This window comes from Malus sylvestris, chromosome 9 (assembly GCF_916048215.2).
Source record: "Malus sylvestris chromosome 9, drMalSylv7.2, whole genome shotgun sequence".
NCBI classification, from domain to species: domain Eukaryota; kingdom Viridiplantae; phylum Streptophyta; class Magnoliopsida; order Rosales; family Rosaceae; genus Malus; species Malus sylvestris.
The window spans coordinates 3,069,864-3,090,330 of NC_062268.1; the positions used below are offsets into that span (position 1 = coordinate 3,069,864).

The following is a 20,467-nucleotide window of genomic DNA, read 5'->3' on the forward strand; positions in this document are numbered from 1 at the left end:
AACTAGAATTAATATGAATAGACCGCTTTTGCACCTCAGCAGTATATACAGAACACATGGCCTTTAACATTAATCTTATTTCCCAACATGATTAGTAAGTAGGAATGTTCATACGTCTGTACATAAATATATATTCTATATTCCAAAATAGTAGACAAAGCTGATTTGGTTTTACATTTACATCGATCACAGTTACCATTATGGTTTGATTACCTTATGTTTAAATAATGCTATTTAATGGAGAGGTTCATGTAATACAAAAGGCATAGAGTGAGGTTCCAGGGTTAAATGGGGAAAAGGATCCAATATTAACTGCATATCCATTGCCAACGTAAATGCACCCATTACTTATTGATAAGCCACCGTACACGGTTGCTCCGGTGTCATATGACCACAAAGTTTCTCCATTTTCGGTGTCAATCGCGTATATTGGTCCTGTTTGATTTGTGGATCCAGTAAATAAAACACCATTAGCCACACTAACTGGCCCAGAAGAAGTTGCATTGCTAGGATCAGCAGTTGACCATAGAGTTCTACCGGTGCGAGGATCTATTGCCACCCATCCACCCGCAGTTGTTATGTTGTTAGATGGCTTAAGAGTGAAGTTTTTGCCATCAGAATTTGCAATGTTAGTGTAGACTATTTTATTGTCAGTAGCTGCTCCCCAAGTTCCTCCTCCGCGAATGCCACCCGGCCCGGCTTCCTACGTAATATCATAGCAATTTCCGTTTAGTTACTTCATGTAATTAACAGATCGTTGAATGCAAAACAGATAGTTTTGTCATCAAAGTATAAGTAGAACCCTAACGGGGTAGCTCTAACACAGGTGGAGAGAGGGAAATATAAGGAGAAAATGAATGAAGAAGAAGGGGCTTGGGAGAGAGAGGAACAAATCAGATGAATACACAATCTTAAACGTGAAAACAACTTAAAATAGTTTTTTTTTCGTTTTAATTGTGTTTGCCTTTTATTACATTTCTTCTACATATCTCTCCCATCATTATTCACCCACTCTTCTTCATCTTTTATTTTTCTTATAATATTTCCCTCTATCACTAACAGATAAAGTAAGAATGAAAAAACAAAAGACAAATTTGTTATCAAACAATCTTTTAGAATTTTGCTCAACAAGTGTACTAGGTCTCAAGTTCACCATTAAGGGTTATGGTCTAAAATTTTTGCCCTAGTAAGTATTATCATTGAGGATATATATGTCAAGTAATGCATCCTAGTTCCTCCATTGGAATGAAGCCGTTATAAAATAAAAAGAGAGTTCAAGGCCAATTAGCATACCGTAGACCACACAAGGCTGCCATTATTCCGATCCAAAGCCCATGCAAACCCACTTTTCTGCACAGCAACAACTATATCTCGCTTGGTTCCATTCACATAAGTTCTGAGCATCTCTCCAAAATCAGCATCAATATTTGGTCCAGTGGGGCAGGTTGAAGGATCAAGTAAACAGGCAACAAACCATACATCGTAACCGCCCAGCTGGTGGTACCACTTGATATCGCCACCATCCAAATCAAGGGCTAGGATTGAGTTGCCGTGATTTTCGGGCTCGACGCACGCATCTGGACGAGTGGGTACTGTTGAATTGTTCTGATTTTCTTGGCATTGGCTTACATTTTCAGGGACTGAGTACACATTCCCATTAGCAATGTACACATGTCTCCTATGAACATCGATGGATGGACTACTGCCCCAAATAGCTGCCCCGGAATATAGTCCGGTGGTTTCATGATTATCGGGCAGTACCATAGGACGGCACCGGATTTTGCATCTAATTTAACAAAGCTGCCACGGAAGGTACAACATTCCCCAACGCTGGCACTTTCTTCTAGCGACGACGTTCCAACGTAATAACTCCTGTAAAAAGTAAAAGCATTTCATAAATATTACAAATGATCACTAGCTACATGTACCATTTTTCGACATTTTTCCTGCAGTACTAGCTAGATTATTTTCAAATTTATAGTTCACAGTTTCAGGAACCTCAAATTCATGATGAACAAAATCTTGTTCAAAAATTATGGATTCGTTGACTCTCCCTGCAAAACTCTGGCCTCCAGAGAAAACCTATTGCAAAAGTCGTCGGAGGAGGAAGGAGAAGCACTTCTGCTTTTCCTTCTTCCCTCCACTCTCCTCTGCTCCATCTTTTTATTTTTTTAATCTTTTGTGGTGAATACTAGTCCCCTTTGTGGTGACTAAGTCTTCCTCTTGAATTTGCGTTCTCCATGTTTTTGTCCCTTTTCAATCCAATTCTTTTCCACAACTCCTCTCACTTTGGTTTTTCGGGTAGTGGGTTCGGCAAGAGATGGGGGCTAAATTTTTGTGATGTGGGTTTTCTATATTATAGTGCGATTTTTCCCGTGCTATATATATATATATATATTTAGACTTGTGTCTTTTGTTCATGTCTATGTGGTTTATCATGATACAACTGGTAGCTTAGTTGGTTGTTTTGTGCCCAAAATCCTTATTGCAGGGCCACTATTTATTTCTTTTGCAGTTATTGGAGCTGACTCTGCTTGTACTCAAAGAGTGTTTCCTTACTGGTTGTTTTGATGATTTTGTGTGCAAAATCTCTCTTGTGGTAGCTTATGAAATGATTGAATTTCTAATTGCCGGAATTGAAGTTTGTTTAACTTTGTAGTGCTATTAGTATTCTTATGCTTGTCACGCTAAGATCTGTTCGATGGTGGTTATTAAATTGGCCAAGTTGACATTTTATTTATTTATTTCAGAGTTATTCTTTTTGAGAAGTCTTCGAATTTAACTAGAATATTTTATTCAAAATTTATACATATCTTAGGATGCTAATAAAACAAGCATCGTTGTGCTAAAAAAAACATTTTCGTTGAGTTTAAAATACGCATCGAAATGAGACATAAAATATCAAGATTTATCTATATACACAAAGTACACCGTGATCCAGATCTTGGCAAGTTATTAATTAGTTTGACTTTCTTGATTTTTATACTTTGGCAAAGCAAGAACCAGATAACTTACTAATAAAATAGAGCAAATATACCTTTTGCCAACTAATTGCTTTAAAGAAAACCACCGACCCTGCGTTCTACAATGACTTAGGGCCTGTTTAGAAGAACTTTAAATAATAGAAAACCTTCTGGTGAAATTAATTTTGAATTTCAAAAGTGTCTTTTGGATGAAACACCATATATGTGGTAATGTGCTTTTTCCAGGAAGCATATAAAGTGTCTTTCCAAAATCCACTTAGATTTTTACTAAACATTGGTGTCAAATTTTTTTTTACCAAAAGCACTTTCAAATGAGTTCTTAGTTCAAGATCATGTTCAACACCAATATAAGGCTACTCTAATAAGAAAATAGACATCGTTAAAATGAGAGATGTCAGTCAACTAGTTCAAAATTTTCGCCTTCTTATATTGAAAAGAGAATGTTATTTACATTCTGAAAAGGTTAATTTGAACTCCTTATATCTTTGCACATGAAGTGCATAATGACTTTTTAGTGTCAACAACGGTCCTAAAAATAATGAGTTTGACGAATTTTAGAGCTGTAATGTTTTATCAATATTTCATACGCAATAGTGATACACATCACCTGAGTATGAGAATACATATTATAGCCGATTATTATGATTTAAATTGATGCAAAGAAGTATAATAGAAAAAAGTGTTTTGAGTTATTCTAAACGTTATAGGATTGTAACACGGCTTCCATCCTAGTTTTTGCACTCATTGTTGGACAAGGATTTCTTGTCAGTGTTCTACTTGGATTCCAATATATAGGAGAAATGTGGATTGAACATGTAAGAATGATGGCTTCATAAGGATTGTAACAAAGGCTTATTGTTGATTTGAGCATTAAGGTTTTATAAGGAAAAAGATTGATATAGAAGATTGATGGCTTCATCATCATCGACCTCTACATGGAAGAATGCATTATAGCTCCAACTGTTTCTCCACGTCAGTTTGATTCTTGTGTTTATCAAATTGTAGTTTTGATACTTATATACTTTGTGGTTCATGAGCTTAACATGTTAACTTATGTTTTTGATAAGTTAATTCACCTAAAAACATATATACACACACACATACACATAACTAATGATAATTCTAATGGCCTAATAGTGTGTTAGTTACAAACACCGATGAATTAACGATATATATGACTCACCCGTTGTAGTATGTTCCGGACATGGTTACGACACTTGCAGAATGGCGATCAAGCAACGTCGACCATACGAGCTTACCGGTCCACCGTTCCACAGCGATGACAAGAGCCGGTCCATAGATTCCGACAATTAACAGGTCACCAGAAATTGTTGGAGTTGATCTTGAGACTGTTGTATTGACATTAGTAACCCGACCAGTGGTATTAACCCCAGTTAACGTTTCCAAATTCTTTTCCCAAACAAGAGACCCATCGGAAGCTTTAACGGCATAGATGAATCCGTTCCAGCACGGAAAATAAAGAGTACCATCGTAAATTGCCGGTGTTGCAGTTATGTCTCTGCCGGCATAGAACTCCCACTTCAAGCTTAGGTTGGAAACTGTTTTAGGGTTGATCTTGGTCTCCTTGTTGGCATATCTTCTATTGTACAGATCTCCGCCGTGGTTTAACCAATTTTGTGTGGCCTGCACATGTGGATTTGCACTGGCTGTGGTGGTAAGTAGACAAATGGTGAAGAGAGAAAGGGCTGAAAGATGGTTGTGGGATTTAAAAGCTGCCATATATGTAAGTGTCTGGTATGCATCAGTACTGTATATGAGATAACTATGTATCAGTACTGTCTATGAGATAACTAAGCTAGATAGCCATAGTACTATATATATGCTCTTACAGACGCAAGGGTATAGATTACGATATCTAATTATGAGTCTGTTTAGGCTCAAATTTACACCATCGGCTCGTGCAATCGAGGCCGTTGAGTGAGCATAGCTCCCAACCGTTGGATGGAAAAGTGAAGATAATGTTGTTATTATTAAAAGATAATATTATGATTTTTATCATAATAATTATTTTTTTAATATAAATTATCTTGACATATTCTTGAATAGGATAAATAGGGTGCAAATTATATCCCCGTAGAGACAGGCAGAACAGTTCGACTTAACTTGGATTTGTTAACAGTGTACCGTGTGGGTTAGAGCAACTTGGCTTGGATTCTTATCATGACGCATAGCATGGGATTTGCAAGGCTTGGATAATGGTGAGTTAGGAGACCTAAGTAGGCTAAGGTGTTGTCAGATGATGGACTTGGCCTGCATGCCGTCTGAAACGCTACCATATAGCCTGCATGCCTATGCCTAATTATATATATATATATATATATATATATATATATATATATATATATATATATAATGGTGGTTATTTTGATGGGCATTATCTGAACCAATCCAAGCGCGCAGGTTATCTTGGGATGTGATAACTGATAAGACTAAGCATAAGGATCAGATTTGGTTGCATTTTTTGCTAAGTTCAGAGTCATAGGAGTATAAGGATTATCTGACGCAATTTGTGGAAGAGTCCTAATACATGGCAGAAGCATATATCAGTGAAGGAAATATTTGTAAAAACATGTTCATTTAAGCAACATCTATAGCATGCTATTAACAATTAAAAGGCGGAATCATGCTTGCATGCACTTAAAAAACAAAACATTAACCATGAAATTCAAAGCCTAGTAGATTGGTGAACCAAGACTCAACTCAAATCAAAGTGAGTTGAGAAATTATACCTTTGTAGATTCTTCTTTGCATAAGCAAAGGCTAATCACCCAAAGAGAGGGCCTTCATTCCTTGCATCTTAGATCTATGGATTTGGATGGATGAAATAGGTTTCTCCAAGTTTCCAAAATTGAGAACCTCTAAGTCTCCACAACAAGGATGGATTGATGAAGAAATGAGTGACCTAGAGGAAGCAAGATTGCTAGTTAATTTCCTCTAGGGTGGCCGGCCTCTTTAGAGAGAAAAGAGAGCTTTGTGTTCTCATCATTTCTCCAAAAGAAACCCTAAATGAATTTTGGCTATAAAGTCATATTTATACCTTAATTCATTGGAGTGGCAAACTTGTAAATAAGTCCAAAACCCACTCCATCTCTAAATGGCCGGCCATAGGGATTCATTGGACTATTTGGGCCTTTGTGAATCATTATTCATTAAGTTGTCATACAACTTAAGTCAATGGACTTGACGTTCGAAGCCCATTGGGCCTTAAGGTCCAAAACTATCCCGAGGTCTTTAACGAACTTATTCGTTTAATTAATTAACATATTAATTAATCCTTGCCATAAATAATTAAACCATTTAATTATTCTTACTCATCTCCGTTATTTCTTCAATCTTTACCTTACACGGTGTACGATCCATCAGGTTCCTTTTAGCAAGGCAGTGGGCGATTAGAACTCTTTCAAACCGATTGTGAATTGAAACTTACTTTCAATTCTCCCTTTAGTGATTATACACGTTTAGGGCTTCCACAAACCATGAGTGACACCTAGCAGCATATCATGGTTACCCAAGCTAATCAGAAGAGGTGGAGAACCTATTCAGTTTAGGATTACAAATGCAATACGGTCTTTCTCTAATACAATACTCTTGACCACATTGTTTGGTTTGATAGTTTATTCATGTCTATTATCCAATGTGATTCGTGTGCTTATATGATTACCTTGAATGTGATTTGGAATGACTTCCTAAATCTCATTCATACTCTGATCAGAGATTCTTAATCATATCATAGAGTATTCTCCCTCAAAAGGGTTTGAAGGTTAGAGATCCCTTATTGCGCATTCACTTGCCTCCATAGCTAAGTGGCTTAACCCCAACTATGTCGTGGACACCCTCCTGATGGAGTGACTTTGACATAATCAAAGATCAAGGACTTAACCATAAGACAACTATGATGCCTCAGGTCAAAGGACTACTTTTTATTATCCCAACCATGAGTTCTCATGTGACATGAATATGAGAACTCTTCGTTGATCGTGTTCAGTGAACTCATTCTCTATTGAGCACCTACGTACTTGTCTTGATGTCACACACACCAATGACTCGAAACTAGTCACTCTCCCTGAGAGAAGACACATCACGTACTGATCTTAACGGACTGTCAATGCCCAATTGGCAATCCTATGATCAGGAACGTTTAGGATGTGTTTACGAAAGAATGGTCTCATGAATCTAACTTCTTTAGATTGCATTCTCTCAATCACATATTCCTTGGACTTATCGTTTAAGCATATAACATTTATATGAGACGGCTCAAACAATAATCTTTGCCCTTTATATTTAAACTACATTAGTTTAACTTTGTGAAATGTCCGTAAAGTATCATCATATGATTGGTTTTAGGGCACATTTCCAACAATCAGCTTATCAACCAACGTGTATATGTCCCTATAAATACAGAGGCAGTGCATCATTTAGGGGTCTCCAATTCAACATACAACTGCCTTGCGCAAATTCTCTCAACAACTTTGAGATTTTTATTTTCTCTTTTTGCTGACACATCTTCCGTTGGCATCAACAGCACTGTGAAAGCAACCGGTGATATCTTAAGTCGGCATAGATAACTCTGTCATCGTAGAATCAGCCGGTCTCGCAGTATCTTCCGTTAGCATCAACAGCATTGCGGCGAGGACGGTTGGTTATCTATCCAAGTCTCGGTCGAGAAGGATTTTCGAATCCTTATTAATTGAGGTCATCTCATTAGCCTTCTCGGCGAAGTGAGGTGTTACGGTTTATTGAGCTCGGCGCATTGCACGCCGAGTTATTTTATGATTGGATACTCCCAAGTGGGATTTAGAGTTCGGCATTCAGACGGTCGAACCACGTTCACTATTAAGACTTATATTCGCTTTGAGTATTTGTGCCCTTACACTTTGGTGTCGATTCGGCGAGAGTTTACTCTGACGAATAACATCACGGTGACCGAATCCGACGACGGCGACTCGTGAACTTCGTAAGAATAGCAACCTTGTCTTCAGGTTTGAGAGCCCAAGAGGCCGAGACGTGTTCCTTTCTCGGCCGCAATCGCAAGACGCAGAAGTCAGCCGCGCACCCAACGCAACATCAACAAATTTACTCCTCGGCCGAGCTCGGCCGACGAGTTGGCACGCCCCGCATTCATCGAAGGACATAGTTAGCTTATAGATTACTCGACCTGCACGCCACGTAGGCTTGGTAGTTTTTAGGGCCAACAGAGTCACGTACCCTAATATCTACGTATGATGTGTGGAGACACAAAAGATTTCCCAAAAGGCACAGATGTGTACGCAATAATTTTCAGCTTTATTTTTGTTGTTGTTAGAATATGAGTGATATCTTTTTCTTTTATTTTTTTATTATTTATTTTAAACAAACAATATTCTCTACACTAAGGGGAAATGGATGGGCTTAGCCTCACAATGGGCTAGCAATAATGTGGTTCAAATTTGTCTTTAATGAGAATCGAACCTAAGACCTCTCATTTACAAGTAAAGATGAATACTATTAAACCGTAATACTAAGTGGTAGAATATGAGTGGTATCTTTGAGATCGAGATGGTAGTGGAAAAATTAAGAATTTAGGCGTTAATAAGGAGTAGGGAGTTAATGGGGCTACATCTACCTCTTGGCATATCTCCACCTTGTACTATACTTAAAAGTTGGCTTGCAATTTTCATGACATTTCCTTGAGTCACATTGTTGGTCTCAAAATGGGTATCGGCCAACAAGCCAAGAATTTTGGGATCTCTTGGTCCGAGAATTTTGGGATCTCTTGGTCCTTCTATTTTGTTGCGGGTGTGCCAACTCGTGGCCTGGTGGTTGAGCCAGTAAAGATGTGAGTTGCACCTTTGTCTAACTACTTTCAAATGATTGGGAACGAACACATCTCGGTCGAGGTTTCTCTGTGTTTTGGGTGCAAGGACTTTAGAATGAGTGTTATTCGTGAAAGTGCAGTTAAATGAATTTAGTGGTTGATGTGGTAAGATGGCATGTATGGAAAGGGGAATTGCATCAACCTAAAAGAACTAGTTGAATGGATTGAATTGATAAGTAATTATGTTACAATACTCCTATTGCGATAAAATAAAATGCGAGAAAGTAAATTATAAGAAAATAAATTCGTGCAAAAATAAAATGCGACAAAATAAATTGCAAGAAAATAAATGGCATTTTAACCAAAATGGTATAACTCCTTACTTTAGTCCTGAGATTTGAAATCGATAGAAGTGGTTCCTAAGTTTGTCCACTATCAATCATTTTAGTCATTTCATGATAAATTTCTATTTAATAAAAATGAAAATGACAAAAACACCCTCAATTTAATAAAAAAAAAAAGGTGGGGGGATAAATTCATTTGACAAAATTTGAGGTACTTTTGTCATTTTGGTAGTATTTAACAGAGATTTTTCATGAAATGACCAAAATGATTGACGGTGGACATACTCAGGAACCAGTTCTATCGATTTTAAATCTCAGGTGACCAAAGTGAAGAGTTATGCAAATCTCAAAAACCATTTTGGCTAAAAAGCCCAAATAAATTGCAATCAAATAAAACTACTATAAGGGCGCAAAAATAATTTTCACGCTAAATGCGCGAAAATAAAATTAGGCTAGGTGCGAGAAAATAAAAACTACACTGCGAGCGAGAAAATAATTTACGGGAATTAAAAACTAATTTGAAACAGAAAGCTATGTAGGGCTACATTGTGAATAGAAAAATATGAAAAAAACACGCGGGATGCAAAGAAACTAAAACGATAAGTTGAATGTGTTCGTCCGTGACCTCTAACAATGACCTAGAAGGTCATATATTTAGTAGTCGAAGATATTCATGATCAAACAGTTACGTCCGTCACTAAATATTCTCAGCCTTGATCGTCACCAATTTAATGCAGGTTTGACTTTTATCTGATCTCATATTTGATGCTGAAAATTTGAAATTTGAAACTCAATTTTCCTTTGGTATCTTTATCATGTGCACTAACACTAATTTTGCGCTGATTACCGCGACCGCGACTTGCACTCGTCCGACCTCGGCTGAGAGTGAGCTCCTCCGACTTGGCTGAAAGTGCATTCGGGGTGTTTGACCTCGAATAGGCCGACTTGGAAGTGAGCTACGCCGGCTGGAAGTGCGTTCGGGGTCTTCAACCTCAAATGGGAGGGTGTATTCGGGGTGTTCGACCTCGAACGGGCCGACTTGGAAGTGCGCCCCTCGACTTGAACGAGGGATGACAAATCTAGGTCCAACAATCATTTACTGTGAAACATTTTTTTTGGCGGATGCTCATGCTTGTGTGGGTTGGTCTTCCTCTTCTAATGTGATTTGGTGGTAGATTCTTCCTTTAGAGGTGAAATATGCTAGGTTTTGTGATTTTTGTAATTTTAGCTGCCTAGGGCCTTCTTTTTGTAATTTGATTTTTTTTCCTATAAAAAAAAGAGTTGCACTATTGTCAATTGGTTTCATATATAGTGAAACCTCAACTTGTTATCGTATCAAAGCAAGTTGGCTCATGTATAAAAATCAAACAGTTACATGTGTTTCATGTCATTTAATATGTGGCGTCTACGTGTTTGGTTTGAGTGTCGTCACACATCAAGAACAGCATGAGAATGCGTCTACAAAAGGTTGAGCTACTTTCTATATTTTCAATTATTTTTATTATCAAACCCTCCACTTTTTTTAATCTTACAGTGTTACAATATCTGGAGAGAAACTATATATCCCAGAAAAGGAAGGACAGTAGTTATTAGTTATATAAATAGAACAAGCTTGAAAAATAGAGAGTAATATTATCGTAGATTATAGAATACGCCTTAGAAATTTTGCTTTAACTAACAAAAAGACTATGGATTTGATGACAGAGGAAATATATAGTTGAAGGCGATGTGGATGGTGATGTTGATAAAATAAGACTTTATATTACCTATTACATCCGTCTACGAAATTCATCACATGGTGTTTATTCCTTTCATATATATATATAATTGTTTGTGGATTATTATGAACGCAGTTGTCGTCATGCATGATTGTATATCAGCTCTTTGTTACTTAATTTTTAGCAGACTTAACTCATATTGGAAGAATTCAAAGATATATAACATATTTATTGGTTTATTGAGTCAATAAAACTGCTATATTATACTATTTGGAATAAAACTGCTATATTATACTATTTGGAATATCTTGATTCTGTCTGTTTTCCCTAAAATGTACGTAACTATTTACGTCCTTATGTCGTTTTTGCTATCTCAATAATATACATTATTATTATAGGGAAATCATCATGTAGACTTGAACAAAATGAGCAATTTAATTCTCGGGGTATCATGCAGCGGTATCGTCTCACTCAAATTATAATATATAAAGTTGTTTTTTTATAAATATATTCTAAAAATGAGATATATATTTTTAATAATCATTATTATTTCCATTAAGATAGATTAATTTTTCAAATCATTTTTATTATTTTATAAACATCATGACATGACAATTGATGGTTGGACTCCATAAAATCATTAAAAAAAATTAATGAAAAAGATCTTTAAAACTTTAAATTTTAATTAAAAATCATCTTATAACTTTATTTAATGATAATTATAAGAGAAAGAAAAAATAAATAAACAAAAAAAACCGCGCGTGCAAGGAACTTCAGGCCTGGAAGACTTCTTTCACGCTGCTGTTTAGTTTTGTTCTTGTTGGCCTCTTCATTTTGGAATTGGATATTTGTCTTCTCTGATTTGTTTGCAGGTTGAGAGAACTTGGTGTTCTCTTCATTAATAACAATACCAAAAACCAACTGGGAAGGCTTTTGAACTTCTGATGGATATTTTTGTATTCAATTTAATTGATTTAGTTTGCATTATTTTTCGATTTTGCATATGGAGAAGGTGAGATTGTAGGTGAGGAGAAGAGGAAGTCGTACATGTGCAGATAATGGAAGAAAATTAAGTAATTGGTGTAGAAAGCTAAGAAATTGAAGAGATTCATAAAATTTTTGATGAGAATCGAAGAAAATTAGAAGAAGAAAAGGTCTTTGGAAGGTGAGAAAGTGCCAAGAAAATTCAAGAAGAGGAGAGAGAAGAATGGTCGTTAGACTTCTTGGAAAGATACAATATTAAGTTTAATAAATAACCAGTGCACAACAACCTTGTTTAGTTCCAGAAATAGTGTCAGTGTTCAGTTTCAGAAATATTGTAGTACCTTGTTCAATTTCAGAAATAATGTAGTATTCGTGTTTAGTTTCAAAAATAGTGTAGTACCGTTTAGTTTTAGAAATAGTGTAGTACTGTCAGTTTCAAAAATAGTGTAGTAACGTTCAGTTTAAAAAAGAGTGTGTGTTACTTACGCGCAGTCCTGCGCGTCAGTTTTTTATTACTTCTTTTATTTTTATTATATTAAGCTTTTGTCATTTTCATTAAAATTTAAGCATTTTTCATTAAATAAAGTTATGGAATGATTTTTTTTGTTAAAATAAACTTAGTCCAAGCTCTTTTCATTAAAACTCCCTTAAAAATAAAAATAAAAAGTTCAACCATCAAACGCCATCATGTGGTCTACAAAATTTGATAAAAAAATGTGATCTTCCTTGCATTTTACTATTAATTATATTGTCTATATCCTTATTATAACATGTAAAATAATACACGACGTAGTTTATTATAAAAGTTTCTCTAATGATTGTACTACAAAATATTTCTATCCAAGTATGTAGATAATTTACTTAAAGTTGATTCTGTTGTACATCTATATAGACACTACATTTCCATGGGGTTATAAGTAACGCAAACATGATTCGCACCTTACAACGTTGTACAGACATAAATTGAGACATCTTTTACTAATATTGGGGTGAAAAACATCCCATGACGAAGATTTATTTAATATTTATTCAATAGAAAAGTCATTACATATATAGCATTATTCAATCAAAACTACATTATTTCATGTGACACAGAAGGCGAAGAGTGAAGTTCCGGCCGTATACTGACGTTTATATCCACTGCCAACGTAAATGCAACCATCACTAATTGACATGCCACCGAACACGGATGCTCCAGTGTCATAGGACCACAAAATTTTTCCGTTTTCAGTGTTCATTGCGTAGATGGAGCCACGCGGATTTGTAGATCCAGCAAATAAAATACCATTAGCGACACTAACTGGACCAGAAGAAGTTGAATTGCTGGGATTGGCAGTTGACCATAAGATTTTGCCATTTTCAGGAGCCATTGCAACCCATCCACCCCAAGTTGTTATGTTACTAGATGGTTTTAGAGTAAAGTTTCTGGACTCAGAGTTAGCAATGTTGGTGTACACCTTTTTCTTGTCTGTAGCTGCTCCCCATGTTCCTCCTCCGGCAACGCCACCAGGTCCGGCTTCCTACATATTATCATACAGGTATGTACTATTCAGTAAACCATACCGTTATTAACCGCATTATACACAAGTGCAATCCCTTTAAGTAAGAAAATATCGAGTAGATATCAACATTAGATCGAAAAACAATAAAACTATTAATTTGTACCGTATTTATTGATTATTTTGTTGACCATTTGCTAATAGAAGTGAACCTCAACCACACAAAATATGTGTATGTGCATATCTCTATTAGAAATGTGGTCAATAATAAAATTCAAGCTCATGCATTGTAGAATAAACAACAATTAAAAGTGTAAGATAAAATGATCAGTGTGTCCAAAGTCAAAATTTACCGTTGACCAAATAAGGGTGCCATTATTCCGATCTAGAGCCCAAGCAAAGCCACTTTTTTGGACAGCAACAACTAAATCTCGCTTGGTTCCATTGACACAGGTCTTGAGCATCATCGGTGCCTCCCCAAAGTCAGCATCCACGTTTGGTCCGGTTGGGCAGGTTGAAGTATTAAGGAAACACTCAAGAAACCAAACATCGTAGCCGCCCAAATGGTGGTTCCACTTGATATCGCCGCTGTCCAGATCAAGGGCTAGGATTGAGTTGCCGCGGTTATCAGGCTTGTGAAAATTTAGAACCCAAAAAGGTTTTGTATATTTCTCTGTAAGTTTTCAGAGCTACAAGAGATGGCTCTATATAGAGACCGAACAATAAAGAAAAGAAGACGTGCACCCTTGGCACACTTACAGTCAGAAATAAAGAAAACAATTCACAAGAAAACATGGGATAAAGCTGCAGCTATATGGGCACACTTACAATCAGAAATAAAGAAAACAATTTTCAAGAAAGATGGACCAAGTGTGACGATAGTGGCAGTAGCCACTTTACCTGAAAATATGGGATAAAGTTGCAGCTAGTTTCAATACTCCCCCTCAAGCTGGATCAAGTGGGTTAATTGATCCAAGCTTGCTCAGTAGCCTTTGAAGATGAGTAGAGTCCAAAGCCTTTGTGAACAAGTCTGCAAGTTGATCGTGACTGCGAGTGTAAATGGGGTTGATAACTTTGGATTGAACTTGAGCACGAATGTAGTGACAATCCACTTCGATGTGTTTGGTGCGTTCGTGAAATACTGGGTTAGAAGCAATATGCATGGCAGCTTGGTTATCACAAAACAAGGACATAGGTTCATTGTCGATATAGCCAAGATCTGCTAGAAGACGCTTTAACCAGATTAATTCACACGCCGTGGCTGCCATGGCTCTATACTCCGCCTCTGCACTTGATCGTGCAATCACAGTCTGCTTTTTACTCTTCCATGTCACGAGATTTCCACCAACAAACGTGCAGAACCCGGTGGTAGACTTTCGATCGAGTGCATTACCTGCCCAGTCAGCATCTGTGTATGCCATAATGTGATTTGAGCCATGGTTCTTTAAGAGCAAGCCTCTGCCAATTGACCCCTTCAAGTATCTGAGTATTCTTTTGACAATCTCCCAGTGGAGTAGAGTAGGAGAGTGCATGAATTGACTGATAAGGCTTACGGAATAAGCAATGTCAGGGCGAGTAATTGTAAGGTAGATTAACTTCCCCACCATACGTTGATAGACACTGGGATTCGACAGAAGTTCACTAGAGTCATCAAGTTGGAGTTTGCTTACAAGGGGAGTGCGAACAGCTTTGCAATCCAACATGTGAGCTTCCTCCAATAAGTCAAGCACATATTTGCGTTGATTTAAAAACAAACCCTTGGCAGAGGTTGCCATCTCAATGCCAAGGAAGTACTTTAGGGTTCCCAAATCCTTGATTGCAAACTGTTGATGAAGAGAGGATTTTAGAGTAGCAATCTCTTCTATGTTGTCCCCCGTTATAATGAGATCATCCACATATATAAGAACAATTAATTTTCCATTTGGACCACTGCGAACAAACAAGGAGGAATCGGCATGACTCATTTTGAACCCCGCAGCCTCCAGAACCGAGCTTAACTTTGAGTACCAGGCTCGGGGGGATTGTTTAAGTCCATATATGGCCTTGTGAAGCCTGCATACTTTGTTAACTTCACTTTCTTGTGGGTGTCCAGGGGGGAGCTTCATGTATACCTCCTCTTCAAGATCACCATGGAGAAATGCATTCTTCACATCCATTTGGAATAGAGGCCAGTTATGATTAACTGCCACGGACAACAGGACTCGAACCGTGCTCATTTTAGCTACAGGAGCAAATGTCTCCTTGTAGTCAATACCATAAGTTTGAGTAAATCCTCGGGCAACTAGTCTGGCCTTGTGTCGTTCAATACTGCCGTTGGAATGGAACTTGATCTTATATATCCATCTACTCCCTACTGCCTTTTTCCCTTTTGGTAGATCAACTACACTCCATGTGTGATTGTCATTTAAGGCCTTGAGTTCTTCTTGCATAGCGTCCTTCCATACTTGACTGTGAGCAGCTTCATGGAAGTTCCTTGGTTCAACATTCGAGGATATCTGATTTAGAAATGCAGCATGGGATTTTGACAGTTTGTGATATGTTAGGGCTTCTGAAATAGGATGTCTTACATTGTAGGTAATGTATTCTTGAAACCTTGGAGGAGGATGTCTGTCCCGAGTTGGATTTCTTCGAGGAGCTACATACGGTTGTGAGGTAGAGGTTGTGCTTTGTTCACTTGTAGATGTTCCCTCACCCTCAAATTGTTCCGACTCCGAGTGAGGTTCAAGAGAATCATTATGAGAATGGGATTCACGAAAATTTATTGGAGTAGGTAATGGAAAGATGTCCATAATATCCTTTCTCTGAGGCTCTTCACTGCAGTCTGTATGAAAGAAAGAAGCAAGCTCATCAAATCTTACATCTCTGGAGACTCCAACCTTACCATTATGAGGATTGAAGTATTTGTATCCCTTTTGAGAGCTTGAGTATCCCATAAAAACACATTTGACAGCTCTAGGTTCGAGTTTATCTCGATGTGCTGCTTGAATATGAACATAGCAAGTGCACCCGAAAGTTCTGAGATGTGAGATGTCAATGTTTCTTCCCTTCATTAATTCAACAGGAGACTTTGAGTTTAAAACTCGAGTAGGTAACCTATTGATGATGTATGCTGCAGTGAGAAGTGCTTGTGACCAAAACCTTTTAGGCACATTCATTTGAAACATAAGAGACCTTGTTTTCTCCAACAAATCACGGTTTTTTCTTTCCGCTATACCATTTTGCTGTGGATTACCAACACAACTGGTTTGATGCAAAATTCCATGATCACTTAAGTAATTAGACATGTTATTGGATGTGTACTCAGTGCCATTGTCCGATTGCAGTATGCTTAACTTAGATGAAAATTGATTTATGATGAGTTTATGAAAATCTTTAAAGGCATCAAAAAACTCACTTTTGGATTTCAAGAGGTAGACCCATGTAACACGAGAGTAATCGTCAATGAAGGTGACATAATATTTATATCCATCAAAAGAGCTTACACGAGAGGGACCCCAGATATCAGAGTGAACGATTTCAAACAGTTTACAGGTTCTAGACTTGGAAGAAACAAAAGGAAGCCTAGTAGCTTTCGACATTTGACAGATTTCACAAGCATGTATAGGCTTACAAAAATTTGGAAACAGTTTGGTCATCACATGTTCTGAAGGATGAGCCAACTGAAGATGCCAAAGGTGGTAATCTTGAGAGAGACTGAGGCTTGCAAGGGGGTGCTTAAGAGACTTGGAATTCTTTGAGAGGTAATAGAGTCCATTCAGGAGATATCCTTCACCAATCTTCTTCCGAGTGACCCGATCCTGAAATACAACACTGTGAGGAGAGAATATGGCAAGGCAATCTAGGGTGCGTGTGATTTTACTTATGGACAGGAGTTGGAAAGGGAAAGAAGGTACATATAAAGCTGTTGACTCAATCTTATCACTTAACAGTTTAAGTTTCCCTTTTCCCAGAATAGGTTCTCCGTTCCCATTTGCAACAGACACCCGTGTAGACTCAGGCATATTTTGAAACTTATCCAAGCAAGAAGACTTATTTGTTATGTGGTCAGTAGCACCTGAGTCTATAATCCAACAATCATGACTAATTTCATTAAGTGCAGTTTTGAGAGCAGTGATGATACCTGAGACATTGTCATGAGTTGAAGTCTCAGCCAAAAAACCTGCAAATTTTCCGAGCATAGCAGTAGGAGTTGAAGTGGTCGCTTCCTCAATTTGAGTGTTGCCTCCTCGTCTTTGAAGAAAGTTTGCAAACTCATTTATGAGATCTATTGGATTCTCAGTGAAATTTGAGATTCCACCCGTCGAAGAACTGGATGAGTGGAGGGCCTTAGGGTTGATTCTTTTCCCTTCTTTGATCATTCTTCCTTCCTTATCAAATTTTGGTTTTAACTCCGGGTGCAAGATCCAGCATTTATCCCTTAGGTGACCTTTCATGTTGCAGTGAGTGCATTTCCAATCTGCTTTCTTACTGGCAAAAAAATTTTCACCAGTGTTTTTATGGTAGCTTGAGAAAACCCTAGCCTCAGGATTTGATTTTGACTCAATGTGCATAACTTTTCTTCGAGTTTCTTCCCTTTGAACAGCTTGACAGACACCATTAAATGAAGGCAGCTCAGGAGTCATCAACAAGTGGCTTCGAAGGTCTTCATATTCAGCTCCTAGACTTGCTAGAAGTTGAAATACTTTGTCCTCATCAGCTCTTTTAAGGAGCACAGCAGAATCGGTTGAGTGTGGACGATACATGTCAAGTTCATTCCACATGGACTTGATGCTTCCTAGATGTTGGACGAAAGATCGATCACCTTGCTTTAGCCCAGCAATATCCTTTTTGAGCTGAAAAATACGAGCTGCATTATTTTGACTGCCATACATTTCTTTAATGGATTCCCAGAGAGTGAAAGAGGACTCTGAGTAACTGAAGAGTTCAGATAACTTTGGTTCCATGGAGTTGAGTATCCAGGACATAACTAACTGGTCGTTTGCATGCCATGCACCATATGACGTGGATGATCTTTCAGGCGGTCCGATGCTTCCATTGATATGCCCGAGCTTTGATCTTCCTCCTAAGGCAAGTGAAATGGCACGAGACCAAGGTAGATAGTTGAACTCGTTTAGTAGCACTGAACATAGACGCAAATTTGAATTGATTTCACCTTGAAATGAGTTTGAGGAGCTTGTAGCCTCATGATTTGAGGAACTTTCTTCTGTCATTGTAGTGAATGAGGCACGACCGAAGTAAGGTTTTTGAATGAATGAACAAACAGAGACAGGACCCTATGGTTCCTGCTCTGATACCATGTGAAAATTTAGAACCCAAAAAGGTTTTGTATATTTCTCTGTAAGTTTTCAGAGCTACAAGAGATGGCTCTATATAGAGACCGAACAATAAAGAAAAGAAGACGTGCACCCTTGGCACACTTACAGTCAGAAATAAAGAAAACAATTCACAAGAAAACATAGGATAAAGCTGCAGCTATATGGGCACACTTACAATCAGAAATAAAGAAAACAATTTACAAGAAAGATGGACCAAGTGTGACGATAGTGGCAGTAGCCACTTTACCTGAAAATATGGGATAAAGTTGCAGCTAGTTTCAATAAGGCTCAACACATGCATCTGGATGAGTGGGTAGAGTTGAATTGTTCTGATTTTCTTGGCATTGACTTACATTTTCTGGGACTGAGTACACATTGCCAGTAGCAATATAAACATGTTTTCTATGGACGTCGATGGATGGACTGCTGCCCCAGATAGCTGCACCGGAATAACTCCCTAGCTGTCCATGATTATCAGGCAGCATGAAGGTCTTCCACAATACGGTGCCGGATTTGGCATCCAACTTGGCAAGGCTGCCACGGAAGGTACAACATTCCTCAGGGCTCAGGGTTTCTTCTAGTGATGACGTCCCAATGTATATGCTCCTGTAATTATAATGAAGTTAATTAAGAACATATATATACGTGAGAATTGAATTTTTATTGCTAAATATAAACGTATATTAGAGTCGAACTTAATATTTCTCACTTATAAGTGAAAATAAATATCACTTTACCATAATACTAAGTGATCTAAAAACTCGACATCTACTAGACTTTTTTCTTATAAATTTTATCCAACTTGTAACTCAAAATTAGTCAGACTAAATCGGGTAGAGGTTAGATTGATTGGCACAAATAAATAAACGAAAGTCAATTATATCTTGCAAAATCTCATAAAAATTCAAAATATGTATATAAACTTTCATTTGTGGCTGACAAGCTTGATATTCGGAGATCTTTTTAGGGTTTCTACCTCAGAGCAGTTAGTAGTAATTCCTCTTATATAGTGAAATAATAAAATTTAAAAAAAAAAACAGGTGAAATTAATGGAAACTATGGACTAACCCATTGTAGTAGGTTCCGGACATGGTGATAACACCTGCGGCATGAGTATCAAGTAGGGTTGACCATATGAGATTCCCCGTTGATCGTTCAAGTGCAATAACAACAGCAGGTCCATAGATTCCAACAATAAGAAGGTCTTGATCATCAACGACTGTTGGGGTTGATCTTGCTACCGTCCAGTTGAAACCAGAAAAACCGGTTGCATTAAGCCCAGTCAGTTCATGCAAGTTCTTCTTCCAAACCAGAGACCCATTGGAAGCTTGAACAGCATAGATTTCCCCATTCCAGCTCGGAAAATAAAGGGTGCCGTCGTAAATTGATGGCGTTGCAGATATATCGTCGCCGGCGTAGAACTCCCAATTCAAGCTCAGTTTGGAAACCGTTCTACGGTTGATCTTGATCTCTCTGTTGGCGTATCTTCTGTTTGACAAATCTCCGCCGTGGTTTAACCAGTTTTGTATTGCTGGGTTCTCATCATGTGAATGGCCTCCTGCACTGGTCGTGCTAGTAATTAGTAGACTACATGTGTATAGAGAAAAGACTAAAATTAGATTGTGGCATATCGATATTAAAGCTGCCATATGCGAAATATATAGATAGGTATATGTGTGATCAGATTGTGGTATTACCTAAACTACATATATATAAGATGCAAGGGCTTGAATACTTTTCATTGATTCACATTCATACTTTAATGATCTCTTAGTCTTATGTTACGTAATCCAAATATAAAACTGTTG

General features: G+C 37.6%; 1 protein-coding gene and 1 pseudogene across 1 annotated transcript; both read right to left on the reverse strand.

Annotated features, from left to right (window-relative positions):
- Window positions 1–96: 96 nt before the first annotated feature.
- LOC126583685 (uncharacterized) lies at window positions 97–4,762 on the reverse strand (annotated as a pseudogene).
- Window positions 4,763–12,844: 8,082 nt separating this feature from the next.
- LOC126583688 (uncharacterized) lies at window positions 12,845–20,467 on the reverse strand. The gene is made up of 4 exons (XM_050248187.1): window positions 19,728–20,467; window positions 18,949–19,265; window positions 13,698–13,978; window positions 12,845–13,365 (listed from the first exon to the last, which is right to left on the reverse strand). Exons 1-4 carry the CDS (start codon window positions 20,306–20,308, stop codon window positions 12,928–12,930), a joined length of 1,617 nt encoding a protein of 538 aa, XP_050104144.1. The 5' UTR covers window positions 20,309–20,467; the 3' UTR covers window positions 12,845–12,927.